Here is an 18,131-nt window from a genome sequence, read left to right as displayed (position 1 = left end):
ATTTGTCGAATGTAAGTATCAGCCACCTAGTTCCATGAGCAACGAACGCACCGAAAAAGAAACCTTGCCGCTTAACCGCTAAATATTTTAATGCTTTATTCTCTTAAATTGCTTCCATTAAATATGTCTCCATTCAATAATGCAACAATAATGCTCTGAACACGTCCTCGCTCTTCGCAATCGTTTAGTCCTATTAGCTGCCTGTGCCACACACCAGCTGGCTGCTGCCGAAACGCAGCGGCGGCTCACACAACACCGTTCATCAAACCAAAATAGGAAAATAATAATAAAAAAAATGCTAACCGAGCTCGGCTGCAGCTGCATGGGCAATTTAGCTGTAAATGCATACGAAGATAAAGCCTTAAATGCTACTAGCCTTGATATGAAACTACGTCGAATATGTGCTCCTAGAGTAGTGCGCCACACGCGTATTGGGGCCGCCTCATCTTTTGCATGATAATACTTTGTATGTGTTTCTTGTCTAGTACAGCGATCGAATTAGTAAAGGGGTTTTGAGTCGTTTTTGAGTCCTCTTAAATTTTAAATATTACCATTACAGGGTTTCCCACGATTTATTGGTCAGTTCCCGTGAATTTTTGGTTGGTTCCCATCAATTTTTGGTGGGTTCCCATAGATTTTTGGTTCTTTTCCATAATTTATTGGTATTTTCCGATTGGATATCAATACAATTGGACCAAAAAATTCTGGGAAACGGCCAAAAAATCGTGGGAACGCACCAAAAAAATATGGGAATACACCAAAAATTTATGGGATCCAACCAATAAATCGTGGGAAACCCTGTAATTGGCTTGCATTGCTAGCGTATTGATTGTTTTTTTTTTCTCCGTTTTTCGTTTTTTGGCGAATCTCCTTCGGCACTGGAATTCCCTATTGAAATCTTGCCAAAATAGCACACTTTTCACGTTCAGCGAGAGCCTCTCTGTGTCTAATCGATCGGAAGAATTTTGGCCTTTTTCTATTACTAACGAAATCATTCCATTCCTTAATTCGCTTTGCGCAATAGTATAGCGCATCGCCACGCGGCAAAGTCACTTGTACCGTTTTGCCTAATGCATTGCCAACACACCGCCGCGGGTGGGTGGGTAGTATCGGAAATAGAAGGAAAGGGGAGGGGGGGAAGCTAAAAGGCGAAAGAAAGGGGATGATTTTTTTTTGTTTTAAATTAACAATTTTTCTTAAAGCAACTAAAGGCAAGAGTAAAAGCGAGAAAGGGAGCGCCAGCGAAGGGAACCGCTCCCGAATGGGAAGCCGCTTGAGTGTGATTGCTTCATAAATATCTAAACAACAGTTGAACAAAACAAAAAAAAAACCACAGGAAATAAATTAGAATAAATAAGGATAAATACAAGAGCCACACAAACGGGGGAATACACCCATCGCTCAGCTCTGGATAGACACGCAAATGCGCACACAGACACACACACACGCACACATAAACACACGCGCGTAAAGTCCTCTTGTTGGGGCGGATTAAGTTTGAAGGCTTAATAGAAGTAGCTTAAGTCTTGAAAGTCGTGGCTCGAATGCCACCGCTTATTTCCCACACCCCCTTCTATAGTGCCGTCTCGAGTGCTGCCTGCTTGGAAGCGGCCTCATCCGCCGCTTCCTGGTCCCGTGCGGCCTGCGACAACCTTCCGCCCGCCATATCCTTCCGCCCGTCCACGGTCGAGAAGCCGGCGAACGATTTCGTCATGCGCGGTACCTCGCCGCGCATGAAATTGTTTTCGTCCTCTTTGAGGAAAATGTTCTCCTTAAAGCTGCTGATCGTTTCCTCGACCACTCCACCACCACCACCGCTCTCGCTTTCCGGTGCCTTCCCGGACGCACGAACGGTTTCCTCCCGCTCGACGCTCTTTGTCGTCGCCGTCGCCGGCGCCGGTGGAACAATGTCTTCCTCACTGTTCGCTTCCGGGATGGCGGTGGAGATGACGCCCGTGCGCATATTGTTGTAGCGCCAGTTGGAACGTCCGGCAGCACCTTTGCCACCACTGCCGCCGCCACCCCCTGCACCCTTCGTGGGCGATCCACCATATCCGCCCTGCTGCGCTATCCGCCGGAAGCTGTACATCTTCGGCGAAGCGGACATGTCCAGTATGGCCATCCCGCTGGACGAGGCAGGCGAGCCACCACCCGGCTGATCCTTCGGCCGTGTGGCGGCCGTCTCCTTGCTCTTCTTCAGCATCTCCACCGCGGACATCTTGGAGCCCGGGCTGGCGTGCGTCTTGGTGCCGTGCGCTAGCAGCAGCTTCTTGAAGTCCATCAGGCTGGTCTTGGGTGTGCCGAGCCGGTCCGAGCACGTGTTCGGCACCTCGACGCTGTTCGAGGCCCAGCTGTGCCGGCCGCGCGGCGTTCCACCACCGGCCGGCTGCGACGGTTCGAGCAGTTCGCGCGGTGTCGACCGGCCCGAATGTACCGGCGAGTTGCCCAGCGACCGCACGTTCGACGACAGGAGACGGTGGTGCAGCGGTCCCAACGCTCCCAGCGCCTCGTCCTCCTTCGACGGGGTGGACGTCCGGAATGGGTTCGTTTGGCAGGGTTTGATCGGCGACAGCTCGCTCTGCTCGGCCAGTATCGAGCGGAGACTACGGTCCATTGGCTTCGGCACGGCGGCGGCGGCAAGCGGGGAAGGCTTCACCTTGTTCGGAATCGCGTACAGACTGTGCGGATCGGGCACGGCGGTGTCCGGTACGAGCGGGCTGGCCGGCGGACTGGCAAACCCGCCGGCCGACATTAGCGCACGGGGCGGTGCGTAGTCTTGGCCGGCCGCCGCCCGGTACGTTCGCGCGTAGTCGGGTCGCGTGGGCAGCGTGGTGGCGGCGCTGGGATTGCGCTGAACGGTTAGCTTGTCCGGATACCAGTTCCGTATGCTAGAACGGTCAAGCGAGTGTGCACCTGCAAAGAAGCAGCGTTAAAGGTCAGATCCATGGGATGGTGATGCCAATCCGAAACATGTGTCTACTGTGGAGTGTGTGTGTTTGTGTGTATGTGTGCGAATGTAGTGTGCAGATGGCGGAACTAACACTCTATACCCAGATTCTAAGGTGCAAAAGAGGTGCAAAAGGCGCGTGAAAGATGATTGCAAAGCGGCTTTTAACATGTGTAGAAATGTGTCCGGAGTTTTGTTATTTCTACTACAAAGTTTAATTACATTTTTAGTAAAAAAAAGACATTCAATGAACACACACACACAGCACAACAAACGCGCTAAACGGCACAATGTGTTAGGGAAGCTGTCGAGACAACACACGAAAGACGGAAACAGTTTTTCATCAAAGTTTTATTAAGTAAAAAAAAGAAAAAGAAGAAGCAATATATTAATGTACGTGTGTAGGTGTAAGTAAAATCTGTCGCCCGGGTGGGTATAAATAAGTAGCTAATCGTTTTGTTTTGTACTTTTGTAGTTAACAGAATACTCTAAGTAAATAAGCGCGCAAATGTCGGCCAAAAAACGTCTTTAAAGCAGTGTGGCGGCGTGTTAATACTTTTCCCCTCGCTGAAGATTATGTACACTTTCATGTCCGCGGTGAGATTGGTGTGTGTGTGGCGGGGGGTGCTTTTTTGTTGTTAGTTGGCCACATTGTCACAAAACAGAAAACAACTCAAGCAAATAGTAAAAGGCCATACAGGACAGCAAATAATGAAATTATGTTACACGAAAACAAAACATGGCGATACACACACACGATTCTGCGCGCGTGTTACTCTCTTCCCCCGTTCTCACTCTACGTCCTTCTTTTTGTAATCTTCTGCTCCGTCTCCCCTGGCAACAGAGACTACCACTACTGCTACTACGTCGTGCTCGACGAGAGGGGTGATTGTGCTCGCTAACCTAAAATTACGCTACTCGGCGGGTGCATAGAGTGCGTGCACGCGGAAGCGCTCGTTCTGCTTACCTTCGGGGTACAGTTTCGCATGGCCTACTGCTGCTGCTGCTGCCGTTCCCGCGACCGAGGGCGCCTGATACCCTGCAATCGGTGCAGCACCAGCGTAGAACGCGGCACCACGGTGGTCGCCCCTGCTCACGTCCGCTCCGTACGGCGAGAACGAACGCATGCTGGCTAGTTCGCGGGCGTCTCTGCGAAGGGGCGGGGGCTGCTGTGCGGGTTTGGCACTGTTGGGGAGAATCGTGGCCACGAGCGTTTTCTTCGCTGGCTCCACTGCCGGAGCTGGTCCGATGCGCGGTGTACCGTAACGGGCCGACACGAGCGGCCGCTTCAGCAGTAGTGTTCGCGTTGTGGGCAGTAGTGCGGGCGCTCCACCAATGACTGGGTTCGTTGTACTCACTGTGCCGCCAGCATTGCTTCCTGCGTACTGTTGCTGCTGCTGCTGCTGCTGCTGCTGCCCAGGAGGATGCTGTTGTTTACATTGCGCTTCGCGCGACGACACATCCTTTACGCATGGGCCGGGAGCGAACGTCGTGTGGGCACCCTTCCGTCGCTTCAAGCTGTCAGATGAGAAAATGGCTCGCCCGTTCGCATCCAGCTTCACGCGCGCAGCACCCTTCAGCGCAGCCTGCCGTCCGATGCCGCCCAGGCCCGGCCCATCGCTTCCGCCATCTTGACCCGATTGTTGGAGCGCATCCTCGCTGAGTTCGGTGGCAGCAGCGGGCGACCCTTCCACTCCGACACCTTTGCCCTCATCCAGCGCCAGGAAGTTGGCGCCCTCACACTTGATGTTGCAGGGCAGCTCGTTCAGCGAGACGTACTCCGTCTCCTCGTTCAGATTGCCCGACAGCACGGTGGCCAGATTGCGCCGCACGGTCAGCTCGTTCGGTGTTTTGCGTCCCTTGGAAATCTCCACATACTCACCACCACCAACGGCCGCCTCCTCGGGATCCTTGGGGCTGGTGGTGGTGGTGGAAAAGCCACCCGTCGCGTCCTCCTTGGTGGGCGATTTCTTCAAATGTGGCAGCGCGCCCTTGATCCGATCGAACACGTTATTCAGCGGGAGCAGCGAGTGCTTGCGGAAGTCTTTCGGTTTCTTCAGCTCGAAGGAGGTCGACTCGGCGAGGGAGGGCCGGCGCTTGCCGGCACCAATACCTGCCTTGTCGGTCGATTTATTATCCCTCTGCGTGGCCGACTTCGCCGTTGCCGTGCCAGCCGGTTGCTGCTCATCGTCACTGTTCGTCGGGGTGATGATGCACATGGAAGGAATGCGGCTCGTGTTGATCGTTGTCTTCACTTTCAGTCTTTCGGTACGCTCCACGCACTCCACGTCGGACGATTCGGAGTGTTCCGGCTCGGCCGTGGGCGGAAGCTTGCTGCTGACCGCCTCACTGCTGGACGGTTGCACTGCTCCCGGCGTCCCGGCTACCTTGGGCGCATTGCCGTCCGCCACGTCGAGGCGGTTGTTGTTCTCCTGCCGCAGGATCTTCAGCACCTCCTTCTGGATCAGCACGCCGTTGCGCTTGATCGTGCCGGTACTGTCCAGCGTGCTGCCGAGCGTGCTGCTCGAATAGCTGCGCTCCAGCGTGCCATTGCTGGCCGTGCTGTTGCTGCGGTTCAGCTTCGTCAGCGAGCTCTTGCGCTCGGGGATTTTGGGCAGGTTGGAGGCACTGGCACTGACACTCTTGTCACCCTCCGCCAGCACCGTGCAGATCGTGCCAGCCGAGCTGGTCGTCGTGGACGTCGAGCCCTTGCCGTACACGTCGTAATCCGACACCACGGTCGTATTGCCCGAGCTCGAAAACGATGTAATGCTTGATAGAGCCGTCGTCGACTGTAGCGGCGTCATGGGTTCTTCCTCCTTCAGCGTTTTCAGTCCCGAGTCCACGTGGAACGAGGTGTAGTACCCCTCCGTATCGCACGAATACACCGAGCTCGTCTCACCGCCCTCATCGTGGTAGTCAAACGTCTGCAGATCCGGCGTGATCGTTCCCTCGCTCGTCACACTGCTCGACGCGGACGTGTTGAAGAACCGACGCCGGCTCACGATCGAACTCGGCGGAGCGCTCGAACTGATCGGATTGCTGTGGTTCAACGACGTGCTGGATGCGCTCGATTTCGGGTGCGTGTTGGTCGTCGTGATCTCGCTACCGATCGACGTGCGGCCCGATTCGGAACTCGCGCTCCAATTGCCGCTGGACGAGTGCGGCTCATCCCTGTTGCCCAGTGCCGTGCGACGCTGGCGCCGTATCGTGGACGTTTCCCGCAGCTTCACCGGATTGATCGAGGCGGGCAGGTACGCCGCCGTTCCCCCAAGAATGCCGGTCGAGCTGCGCTCCGACGACGAGTAAGACGGCTTTCGATCGTGCGAAAGGCGCTTCTCCCTGTCGGTGGTGCTGCCGCCCCGGCGCCGGCTCCCCCCAACGCTGGGCTGCCGCGCGAGCGTGGCATCGTGGATATTGAAGTCGTCAATGTCCTGATCCTTGTCGCGCTGGCTCGCCGACGATGAGTCGCGGTTCATCATGCGCAGCCGGTTCATGCCCCACTGCTTGAGCGAGTTGAAGTGAGACATCTTGTTGAAGCTCTTGGCCCACTCGGCCGAGAAGGACGGTTCCTTGCGCAGCAGATCGCCCGACTTGCTGCGTATCGCAGGCATTAGCTCGCCGAAATCGCACACCGGATGCTCGTCCACCGTACCGCTCTCGGGTTCTCTGTGGGGGAGGTGAGAGAGACAGAGACGAAATCGTTTAGACAAGCGGCGATGCTTCAGCATTACGGGTTCGTTGTCGGGTGTCCTATCAGAACAGAAAAAGCCTCTCTATCTACAACCATCCTCTTCCTAGTCTTCCGATTTCCGAACCCATAATGCTGAAGAGAAGCTAATAGAGCGCTGTTAGACTGCACATTGTTTAGTTAAAATGGGCAACACGTAACAAAAAAAAAAACAGAAACAAACAACATCAAAATTATCAAACACCACACACACAAACGAACAGCGCGCAAAAACTGTACAGCGGCACGAGCGCAGCCCGGGTCCAGTGCAGAACCATACTGTGTACGATGATGATGATGATGCAGCGATCAAAAAGCGATGATTGAGTACGGTATTGCCCCCTTCGCGCCCCCATTGACATACCCCTTGTTGATGACTTCCGCAATTTCCCGCTGGTCCGAGCTGGCGATCGTGTTGCGCCGCTTGCCTCGCGGGCGCCTCAACCGGGACCTCCGCCTGACCGTATCCTCTTCCGGTTTGGCCGCGTCACCCTCCTTCTTCTGCCGGGTCGTCGTGTAGCACACCAGCGACTTGCGCGTCGACGACATGCGGTCGAACGCCCGGCCCGAGGTGTCGATCTTGATCGTTTCCGCGGGGAACCTGTACACACGGATTGGTGGGGGAGTAATGTAAACAGCGAATTAGACGGTGGTGTCCCTCTGTGCGACGTCTGTGCAGAGTAAACAAAAAGCCAAACTCACTTGGAGGCCAAAATGCGGCATTGCTCGGCCGGGGAGGGCAGCAGATGATCGACACGATCATCGCCGCTAGTGTTGGTGCTTGGGATACCCGATTCCGCTAGGGTCGTGATTGCATCGAGGTCCGTTTCGTCACCGGACGCCGCCATGTTGGAGGTGGTCGGTGCGTCGGTCAGATCGGTGGGCGATTCGGTAATGTACGGTAGGACGGAATTGTTGGTGGAACTGTGGGATGCGATCTTGGCGGAGCACGCGATGCCGGTCGTAACGTCGCCGATGGCCTCGGTGGATGTCCATTTGCGTAGATCCTGAACGGCCGTTGGCTGGAAATAGGAATGTGTTGGAATTGTTGAGAATGAAGAAATTGTGACATGTAGATGATTTCATAACTAAACTATCGTGACTCTTCAAAATTCTGAATTCTGGTTATGTATTACATAGATAACAACTTTGAATCAGGTTCAGTGTTAAAATTTGTTCAAAACTTTCAAGAGCTTCCTCTTCCTTCTGATGACCTAAGAAATATCGCAAATTAAAGTTTCAACACCCAAAGCTCCTAACATCTTCAAAATATTCTGAAGTTGAAGTATAATACTGAAGTTTTATAGATTATATAGATTGTTCAATTCAGAGAATGTTTCAGAGATAATTTAGTTCAAAACTCCCAAGCAGATGGTCCCTCTGACAATCTAAGAAAAGTCCCAAATTGAAGAGCCCAAACTACCCCACAATTCTCCCCAATTCTAGGTTTCGGGTGATGCATTCGGTGATACATTTGTTCAAAACCCCAAGAAGAGTTCTCTCAGACGATTGAAGAAACGTCACACCTTGAAGTTTAGCGTCTAAACACAATTCTGAATTCTGAAGATGCGCTCTATAGACAATATCACTGTTTCTAGTTTAGAGATCATTCAAAAAATCCCTGGAGATTGCTCAATAATCGTAATAGTTTAATAGCTCTTTAGACTTCTTTGTTCAAAAAGTCCTCAGAAATAGCGCATTACAGTCCACACATTGATGATTCATTTGGCCTATCAATATTCAATACAACCTGATGATGCTCAGACATTAAGGCATCAGCCTGGACAGATAGACAATAACAGATGTATTAAACCGATTAGCTTGGGTCAACAGTAATTCTCCAAAACATTGTAGTACACGAAGTAATGGAGCTTTCTGCCTGTCATTTCGTTTAAAGTGCCCAATCAAGTGTGACCTGCGAAAGGGTGCACACAGCTTTACACACTTCAAGAGATGCGCAGAGATAACCACAGCCACAGTCAATGGCAAATCAAACAAAACGTCATCCCTCCAATCGACCATCCGATCTGTGTTTGCACAGCACTTGGTCAAGCATGTTTGTCTATCGATAGCGACTCCCTGGGCACACCGCACCACTACACCACAATCGGAGCGCGAAGGCGAAGTGACATCAATCAACAGCTCTGATTAGATTGTGGCCTGGGACCAGCAGCTGGGCCAGCACGCAAAAGCGACTCCTCGCAGGTGCCGCGCTAAGGGAGGGGGGAAAAAAGGTAGATGACTATCGGGTTGCGCGGGAACTAAGAAAACCTCCCAAATGCGGCAAGAATGGTCCAAAGGAAACCGCCGTAAGTAAATACGGGCTTTGTGGTCAACCGAAAAGGGGTCTCCGGACATGACCCTGATTCCGGCCCTCATTACCCGGGCACACACTAATGAAGACCTTCGGAAGGAAGCGGAGCAGTTCCTCACATAGACTGCCGTGTAATGGGAGAATAGTTGAGAGTGCGCGTTCGGTAACGTGATACATACCAGACTGACTTCGATGTCCAGGTCGACGTTGTTGGTGCGCGCGTTGCGCCGCTGCCGGCTGAGGACCGGCGTGCAGATGAACGCCTCCGTACTGTTGCCGGCAATGTTGCCCATGATCCGGTCCATCTCGGCGATCGTGGCGACGGGCGTTTTGGCCGCCGCCTCGTACAGCTCCTGCACCGTCTCGGACCGCGTGGCCACGGTGAACAGCCCCGTGTCGACATGGTACTTGGTCGTGTAGTGCTGCTTAATTTGCACGAACGTATCGAGGTCACTCTCGGCTGGGGAGAAGAGCAAGAAGAAGAAGAAGAAGAAGGAGAGGGTGCATAATTAAAAGGCGTGAACGTGTGACGAGGAAGAAGGGGGGGGGGGGGGGAGGGCAAAAACAATCGAAGCGGCAAGAGAGCGAAAGCAAATTAGCGGTGTGTAAGGTGGCTCTTTTGTTGTCAGGAGGGACAAATGATACACCCGAACGAAACGTACTCCACCCGAGATGGGCAAGGCATTTCTCACATAACCGCTGAAACTGAGACATTTGTCTTGCTCCCCTGCCACCCCTTTGCCACCCATGGGACGTGGATGGACGGGCTTTTACTTTTGTCCGAGGGTGTCGTGAATTGTTTTACGGCGGACTGATAATTAATGCGCCCGAGCCCCGGCGCACACTGCTCTAAATGTAGCTTACATGCTGGTTTTGGCGCTCCCTTCCCTCTCTTGTTTTACCTCTCCCCCTGCTTCACCGACAGCCCGGTGACACGGAAACCGGTGGCACTTGATTAGATAGAGGCGGCAACGAAATTCAAATTTCAACAATGTGTGTAAATTAAGCGGCAAGCGTCGCTTTTGCCGGTTTTTGGTGGCGATAAGCTTAGACGTCCCCGAAAACAGGGCTGATACGAACGGCATAATTGAAAATTAGTGCAACAAGCACCACCACCACCACCACTCGGCCACCTAGCTCACACCTTGGTGGTGTAGAGGTTCACACCGGCAACGTGTCGTGTCGTGTCGTGCGCGTCTCTACACCAACCCGGTGTGTGTGTTTTCGCAACGCATTGTTGCAAACGGGCAGCCCCGGCATCCATTGTTGTCTCGTCAAAATGGCAAATGGGAATGTCAAATTTAATTTCACTTCCGCCCCGCAAGCATGCCGAGCGTACGAATGACCGAATGAAAAAAGGAGAACGAAAGAGATGAGAAGCGCACACAAACACACGCACGCATACGCATGCGGAGCATCTCAAACGCTTGCGCTCAGTTGTCGTCGTAGCTTGCGCAGGAAGTCCTGCCCGCCACAGACGGAAGGCAAGGGGGGGTTTTTGACAGCCGGTTTCGCCGGTGGTCATGTTTGCCTGCTCTCGATTTAAATAACAAACGGAAGATTTCTTTTCCAACCTAAAAACACCGGGTTTTGGAGGAAGGGCGCCAGCGGGCAGGGAAGGGTGCTGCACGGTGGAAACGGTACGGTACACGGTGCGCATAAAGCATGAGAGAGCGCTAGCGCAGTGCTATTGTATGCGCGGCAAGCAAGCAAGCGAGCGCGTACCATCTGTCAGGAGGCAGTTGGGAAGGGTAGGCCGGTATGGTTTTGTGGGGTTGCTATGGCTTTTTTGTTCAAATGGCTGTGGCTGTGCGGTGAGGTTTATGAGAAGCATGAGAACGAACCGTGCACGATGATGATGATGATTGCAGGTAGAGCGCGCTCTAGGTGTTGTGTCGGGCGACCTCGAGAGAAGGCAACCGGAGGGACGGTGAATGTGGAAGGCACCACATACAGGGATGTCAAAACGGTTAATTAATCAAATCGTGTTCCAGGGCATACACAATGCGTCTAATGAGTGCGGGGCAGTTGCGTGCTGAACAAAACGAAATTTGAACACATTTCCAAGCAGTTCACGTTTAGTTTATTAAGGTAAAATAGAGAACACCGGTTGTGTGCTGTAGCACCTGCAATGTCCTATAGGGAGCGTGTTTCGCATTTTTGCGTTGAATACTCTTAAACGTACACGAAGGCACAGTTATACAAAAGATAACTCACAAGAGAGAGAGAGAGAGAGAGAGAGAGAGAGAGAGAGAGAGAGAGAGAGAGCTCTTTTTGAATATGAAATACATCGCTAAACATTTATCTTTTTGTATAAACCAATCATAAATAGATATTGATCTAGAACAGAGTTCTGCACAACGTTACAGATATTAAATCTTTTGCAGATGTCTCTTACTGAATCTTAGATTTCGTCTTGAAATGTAAAAAAATATAAACATTGCTCACAATAGGCAATATTATCATTTCATCGGGTGCTCCAAATTAAATACCCCTGATGTAGACGATTTGAGGCGGTCCCGTGGTACAGTCGCCAGCTCGTACGACTTAACAATATGCCCGTCGTGGGTTCAAGCCTCATATTAACCGTCCCGCGTCCCCCAATAGCAAGCCTGCGTGTGGTATCTGAATGAGCCTCGAAAGCCTATATTAGGCCAGCAGCATGTCCGCGTAGGACGGTTACGCTAAATAGAAGAAGAAGAAGAAGAAGGCGATACTACAATGAGATATATTATATTTATTTTATTTCCATTTTATGCTTCACTTTTTCTAGTAATAAGGGCGAAGTTACTGTTTCGTCCAGAATCGTCAACTCATATGACTTAATAACATGCCCGTCAGGGGTTCTAGAATTGTTTGAAGCGAACCTTCATACGCAGGACTGAATATTCAGCTATGAGTACACCAAAAAGTCTCAAAAAGCAAAGCTCATTAGAGAATTAGGTATGACTACACCTACTAATGTTGTAGAGCCAAATAAAAAGAATAATAATAGTGATAATAACGAAAATAGACACACTTTAATGAGAGTTTGCTGACATTAAGCCGCAACTTAATCCAAATTGTTGTTTGAGATCATCATATCACAAATAATCAAAACGAAATAGTTTCATATTGCTGCCCTAAAAAAGGTTAATTTTATCCTTTTAGAACTGCTTTCAGTTCTTCTTAATTAAGAGTCAAATCGGAAACGTTTTATACTCATCTGAACAGTTCATTCATGCGGCAAAGCATGTCATTGGATTCAAATAGGAACTGATTACATAAAGATTGCCATAAGCTTTCGAAAAAGAAGAATTCGTCATAATGTGCAGAGTTGTCCGTTCTGTCTAATTGATAGCTTACGCCTTTTTGCTTCGCAGTGACAAACCTTCACAAAAACTATCAAGAGTTCATAATAGATAATGCATTTCTTGCGTAAAAACCCACGTTACGTTGACTTAAAATGCACCAAAACGCCAGTTTGCACAACAACAAAAAAGTATCGCAAAAACTGTGTTGAACCGTTTGTCCACTAAACAGGTTTCTACAACCCTGCAGAGGCCGCCAGTTGCGCTTGGTCGAAAGATTTAGCGCCGCTGCCCGAGGAGAGTTGTGTGTGATGGACGGGTTTTTTTTTGCTTTGCTTTGCTTTGCGCGAACCCAAACACGCGCGTGGTTTCGCTTCGTCCGTCGTGTTGGTGTACACACACACACACACACACACAATCATGCACAATCATGCGATCGCGCGGCCGCTGATCCAGCGTCGCTCGCGGCCGTAAAGGTGTGTTTGCGCCACGCCGAACATCCATACACACCACCACTACAGGTGAGTGCTGTGCGCAGCCGAGAGCGCAGAAGGGCAGAACGAGTTGCGCGCACCGATCCATGTTGCTTGTGCCCACCCCATTCACCCCTCCAACTTAAGCATCATTACTTGGCGGTCGGAGCACTTCTGCTGGTCCCTTACCGCCCACGGTCCCCTCTCTCTCTCTCTCTCTCCAAACGGCAAGCCCCGAGAAAGCATTCCAAAATGACTCGAAAAACACGATCGTTTCCTCCCTTTTCGGGGCTTAAAACACATCCGAAAGGGCATGCGGCGTCTGCCAAGACGGCGACGCGCTGTGACAAACATTCGCTGCTGCTGCTGCTGCTGGCAGTGATTTGCTGGACCTAGGGAGAAGGGCGCCGCCGAAGTACGGTCGCGCAAATGGGAATGCAAGCGTCGTCTGGTGACAACCCTCTGGGGCGCAGCAGCAGCAGCAGCAGGCGCTCGTAAAGATGCTGCAAACACACACACACACACACACACACACACACACACACACACACACACACACACACACACACACACACACACACACACACACACACACACACACACACACACACACACACACACACACACACACACACACACACACACACACACACACACACACACACACACACACACACACACACACACACACACACACACACACACACACACACACACACACACACACACACACACACACACACACACACACACACACACACACACACACACACACACACACACACACACACACACACACACACACCCAACAAGCGGCAGCAGCTGCTACGCCCGTCCGTTGTGCCCGACACACACGGACGGGAGGGCATTTTAAGATGCCAACGATGCGCACACGACGACGCTTCCCTTGACAGTAGGCCCTAGAAGAATAGAAGGGGCTCGTCCCTGGGCACGGTGCTGCGGAAGAAGAAGGAAGCCGCACTTCGATTCGGAGATCGGCCTGCTGCTGCTGCTCTTCCGGCACTTTTAATGCTATTTGCTCGGGGTAATGGAACTTCATCTTGTTCTCTGTCTCTCTGTCTCTTTCTCGGTAATGTGGAGTGCTGGAAGATCCCGGAATCTCGGGCCCCTACAAACACACATTACGTCACGTAATCTTCACGTAAGGCTAATGCTGTTGGAGTTGGAGTTTTTCTTTCACCACCATGTAAATTTCCCTCCTTGGAATCAAATGGGAGGAATTGATAGAACAGCCGGGCTAGCAGAAAAAAGCATTGTGGTCTTAGTAGGCACCGACAACCGCTCGCCTGCTGCTGCTGCTGCTGTTGTTGGGGAGATCTGGTTTGCGTTGATTGCTTCACACAGATGGAGTTAATGGGCCATTGATTTAAACCATACGACCCCGAAAATGAGAGAGTGGGTGGCCCGGGGATTGCTGGAGGAAAGGGCGTTCCAAGAAAGGGGCGGCAATGTGCGTTGTAAGCAAAATGACCCTACAGAAAACGACGGTTGTTGTTTGCTCGATCGATCCGCCCCGAAATAATACTTACGCACGGTGACCTGCTTCGGATCGCACTGGTCCACCTTCGCGGACAGCCGGTCGATCCGCTGCTTGATGCCGAGCGACCGCTCATTCACGCTGGACAGCTCCTGGTGCAGCTCGGTGAAGATCTGGTTCGAGATGTAGACGAGCGACGCGAGCTGGCGCAGCGCATTGCTGAGCGTCACGTTGGTCAGCGCCTCGAACTCATTGTCCGCCACCGGGATGGTCGGGGCGGCCGCGTACGGCTGCAGCGCCAACTTGGACGAGCGGGCGATGTACTTGGGGGTTACGACACGCTTCACGAACGGCATTTTGCCTCATGTTGTGCTGCAACACCTGGGTGGTCGGGTTTGGGGGTTTGAGGGAACAATCAACACACACACACGCACACGTATCTTGCTGACCAATACCAATCAAACACAGACACACACACACACGAGCAGTGACCTGCTCGTCAATGACTTTTTGTACGCGCACAGGTTTGGTTTGGGTGTGCTGCTTCAATTAATTTTCTTCTGCACACGATCTTTTGCTTTTTTCTCAGTAGGCACTTTTCTCAGCATAAAACAAAAGGAGAAACCAACACCACTTCACCACCGAAACATCATCAGCATCATCATCATCGGCTTCTTCTTGCACACAGCATCACTTAGCGCCCAGCACATTGGAATGCGAACGAGAATGGGCAACGGGCAAACTGGCCTTACTGGATGCTGGACACCTTTCATCACACACACACACACGCGCGCTACACTTTCAGAAACACATTCGTGCAGGCGTGGGAAGATTTGCTTTTCCTCTCTCCTGGTTTTCTCTGCTACGCTGCAACTACTAACACTGGCATGCCTGGGTGGTTGATTTGTTGCTAGAAACCATCACTCCCAAAAAACCATTGGCCAAACTTTACCGGAAATTGCATGCTACGCGCAAGCTTAGAACGGTTTTCGGACGGAGCGACACGGCGACCACATCCTGCACGCTTGCTCTTTTCGGAGAAACTGAGCGAACGGCGAGCACTCACGTGGCTTCGGTCGTGCGATTGGGAACTCGCGGTGCTCTTTTTTTTGTTAATTACACCCCGTGCACAGTGGGAGCGTTGAAGGGCTTAAAGGATGGGCGAATTGATTTTGAAAATGGGTGTTTTAACGATAAATATAATGGCTTAATTTATCAAAAAAAAAACATTGAAAGTTTATTAGCATTTGGATGTAAAAGAGTAGAAACAAAGGATCATAAAACGTTTTTTAAGTGTTAAAAATTTAGCTTTTTTTCTTCCAAATCATTCCGCTAAAAACAAAATCTGCTGTAGGGAAAGGTTTATTGGTAGCAGTATGGTATCGGAATCAGTTACTGGATCGGAGTAGGTACTGTGTCGATTTCTAAATTGGAACAGGTTCGTGATCCGTTCCATGAATGGGTGGGATTTAGGTACAGTTTTTAAACTGAATGTATCAGTTTAAGGACGAACATGGGTTCTGTACATGTTCCAGAAATGGTCTTAGTATGGTATCAGTTTCAATAGGCTCAAGATACGTCCCATATTCGGTACGGGTTTAGAATCTTTTCCTGAACAGATGTTCAGGATTCAGGACCTGTATATGTTGATAATCTCTTCTAGGGCCATTAAGGGTTAAGGATCAGTTTCTGAAACGGTATGGGTTTAGGATCTGTTTCGGGATTAGTATTGGTTGGGGATCAATTCCAGAAATTGTATGGGTTAAACGGATCAACCAACGGGTTACAGGATCAATAAAGTTTTAGACTGTTGTTTTTATCACTGAACCGGTGTGAGTTTAGGATCAATTTCAGTTGCCTAAATAGTTCAGAATCGCACTTGCTGTATCTCTTGTATTTCAAATAGTACATTCAGTTGTTACAAACAATACCGTTTCTAGGTATTATTATACTTTTCCACAACTTTTTTTGTAAAGCCCTGGTACCGGGTCAAATTGACTAGTTTTACAATTTCATAGTGAAAGGCTAATTTCTTTCCACCCCATTTACCCTAGTGCGAGTTACCGCTTAAAATCGTAAGGGATGAAGCGCAACCGAATGAGCAGGACAGGAAGAGAAAGCGAGAGAAAGAGACACCTGAAACTAAACCCGTGCACACCTATACCACCAAGCCGCACATGCATTTTCTCACACAAACACACACACATCATCAACCCCGGCACGCATTCCGTTGCGATCGTGCGCGTGCTGAGTGTCAGCCACTCAGCCACTCAGCCGCTGAAGATCGCACAGCCCCGTAGGCGTGCATGTACGCCGTGCGGCACTTTTCCCAAGCCCATCCGCTGTAACGGCCGGAAGTGGCACCGAAGATCGTGCAACCCGAAATAGGTGTGTCCTTCCGCACCGGGCCACATCCACACCGTCGCTAGGACACCGGAAACGACCCTATCGGCACAGAAAACCGCACCAATTGCAGCAGATGTTTCCATTCGCTGGTCCACCGGTGACCGCAAAAGTTGCAACGTTGGAATTCCCTTCCCGCTGGATGGGGCCTGAACCCATACCACTGTGGCGATGTAAGTTTATGCTGCACCGCCTGCTATGCTGTGGGCACTCTCCCGAACTATGCTTATGCGCTCGTGTGCGTGTGTGTTGGTGAGTACAGCGGGCGCCGCTGTCGCCGTCGTGTGTACGTGCCGTTACATTTGCCGGGCGGCTTACCCGGTGTACCCGCAGGGAAGCGGTGCTCGCGGTGCCATAAATACGGTCGATTCCCCGACCGCGAAACGATCACGCGGAAGGGATTGGGAGCTGAGAGGCAAAGCACAAAGGGGTAAGAGCCGGTTTTGTGCCTGCAACTGACTGTGTGTTGCCGTTGACACTTCAGTGTCGCAACAATCTTCCATTCCCGACACAGCCCGACCCGAGGGAGGGGGAGGCGGAGAGGAGGCAAACTAGCGCACCGACGAGTTTTCGGGAGGGTTTTTGCTGAAGCCACACACTACCCACAACCGGTGCACGACGTCACCAACTGCTGAAGCCAGCATAATGCGCCCTCGGTGCGGCTTACTGCTTCGACCCGTTCGGGCTCGAAGGTTGATTTGTGGCTGTGTTTGGAGGCACACCAACCTACACACCTACCCACGCAACAAACCCCCCCTCACTGATGGCCGAGCCCCTCCTTCTGCATGGGTAGGGTTGGGTAGGGTGGAAAGGGAGCACACTCGGTACCTTGTGGCGTACCTGTGTATGGGTGCAAGCTTTCCTCCTTCTGCTGGAATGAAAGGGGGTCTTGTTCGTTCTGTTTTCTCTGTTTCCTTTTTCCTTCCTTCCATTTATTTGTCGTCTTGCTACAGCGAAAACCACTTGACCGCCGAACGGGACGGCCGGACACACTGTGTGTGTGTGTCCATTCATGCGCAAGGGCAGGTCAAAGTGTTTGTTACTTCTTCTTTCTCTCTGTTGTCATGTTTCGATTCCGCTACGCCCTCATTTTCTACCGAACTATCGCTCCCCCCCAGTGACTGCTGCAACTGCAGTTGCATGGAGGCGGGAAAGGGAGGGGTTAGGTTGGTCGCATGGCGGGCGCATTTAATTCATCTGTTTTGTTTTACGCCCGCTGACTGCTGGGGCCCTTACCAATCCATCGTAGTAGGCTCTCAGCTGCGAGTAACCGCTCCCTGTTTTTTGTTGTTCTCCCTCTCGTTTGCATGTGTGTTTGTGCCGGTGTCTGCATTCAAAACCACCTGAAGTAACGGCTACTTGCATTTGGGGGAGGTAGAAATTTGCTTTAAAGTTTTCCAATTTTTATTACCACAAAACACGATCGAAACACACGCGAGAGAGAGAGCAGTCGGCGCCAATTTTGAGTCGGGCGGT

The 18,131-nt window shown here is 51.4% G+C and overlaps 1 protein-coding gene across 1 annotated transcript; it reads right to left on the bottom strand.

Annotated features, from left to right (window-relative positions):
• Window positions 1-71: 71 nt before the first annotated feature.
• LOC1281589 (mucin-19) lies at window positions 72-15,308 on the bottom strand. Its single transcript, XM_061647831.1, has 6 exons — window positions 14,305-15,308; window positions 9,171-9,451; window positions 7,380-7,699; window positions 7,042-7,278; window positions 3,915-6,616; window positions 72-2,913 (listed from the first exon to the last, which is right to left on the bottom strand). Exons 1-6 carry the CDS (start codon window positions 14,606-14,608, stop codon window positions 1,574-1,576), a joined length of 5,184 nt encoding a protein of 1,727 aa, XP_061503815.1. The 5' UTR covers window positions 14,609-15,308; the 3' UTR covers window positions 72-1,573.
• Window positions 15,309-18,131: the final 2,823 nt, after the last annotated feature.

The sequence above is a fragment of the Anopheles gambiae genome, chromosome 2, assembly GCF_943734735.2.
Source record: "Anopheles gambiae chromosome 2, idAnoGambNW_F1_1, whole genome shotgun sequence".
NCBI classification, from domain to species: Eukaryota; Metazoa; Arthropoda; class Insecta; order Diptera; family Culicidae; genus Anopheles; species Anopheles gambiae.
Note: the sequence above shows the minus strand (reverse complement) of the source record. Positions and strands in the feature narration are given on the sequence as shown.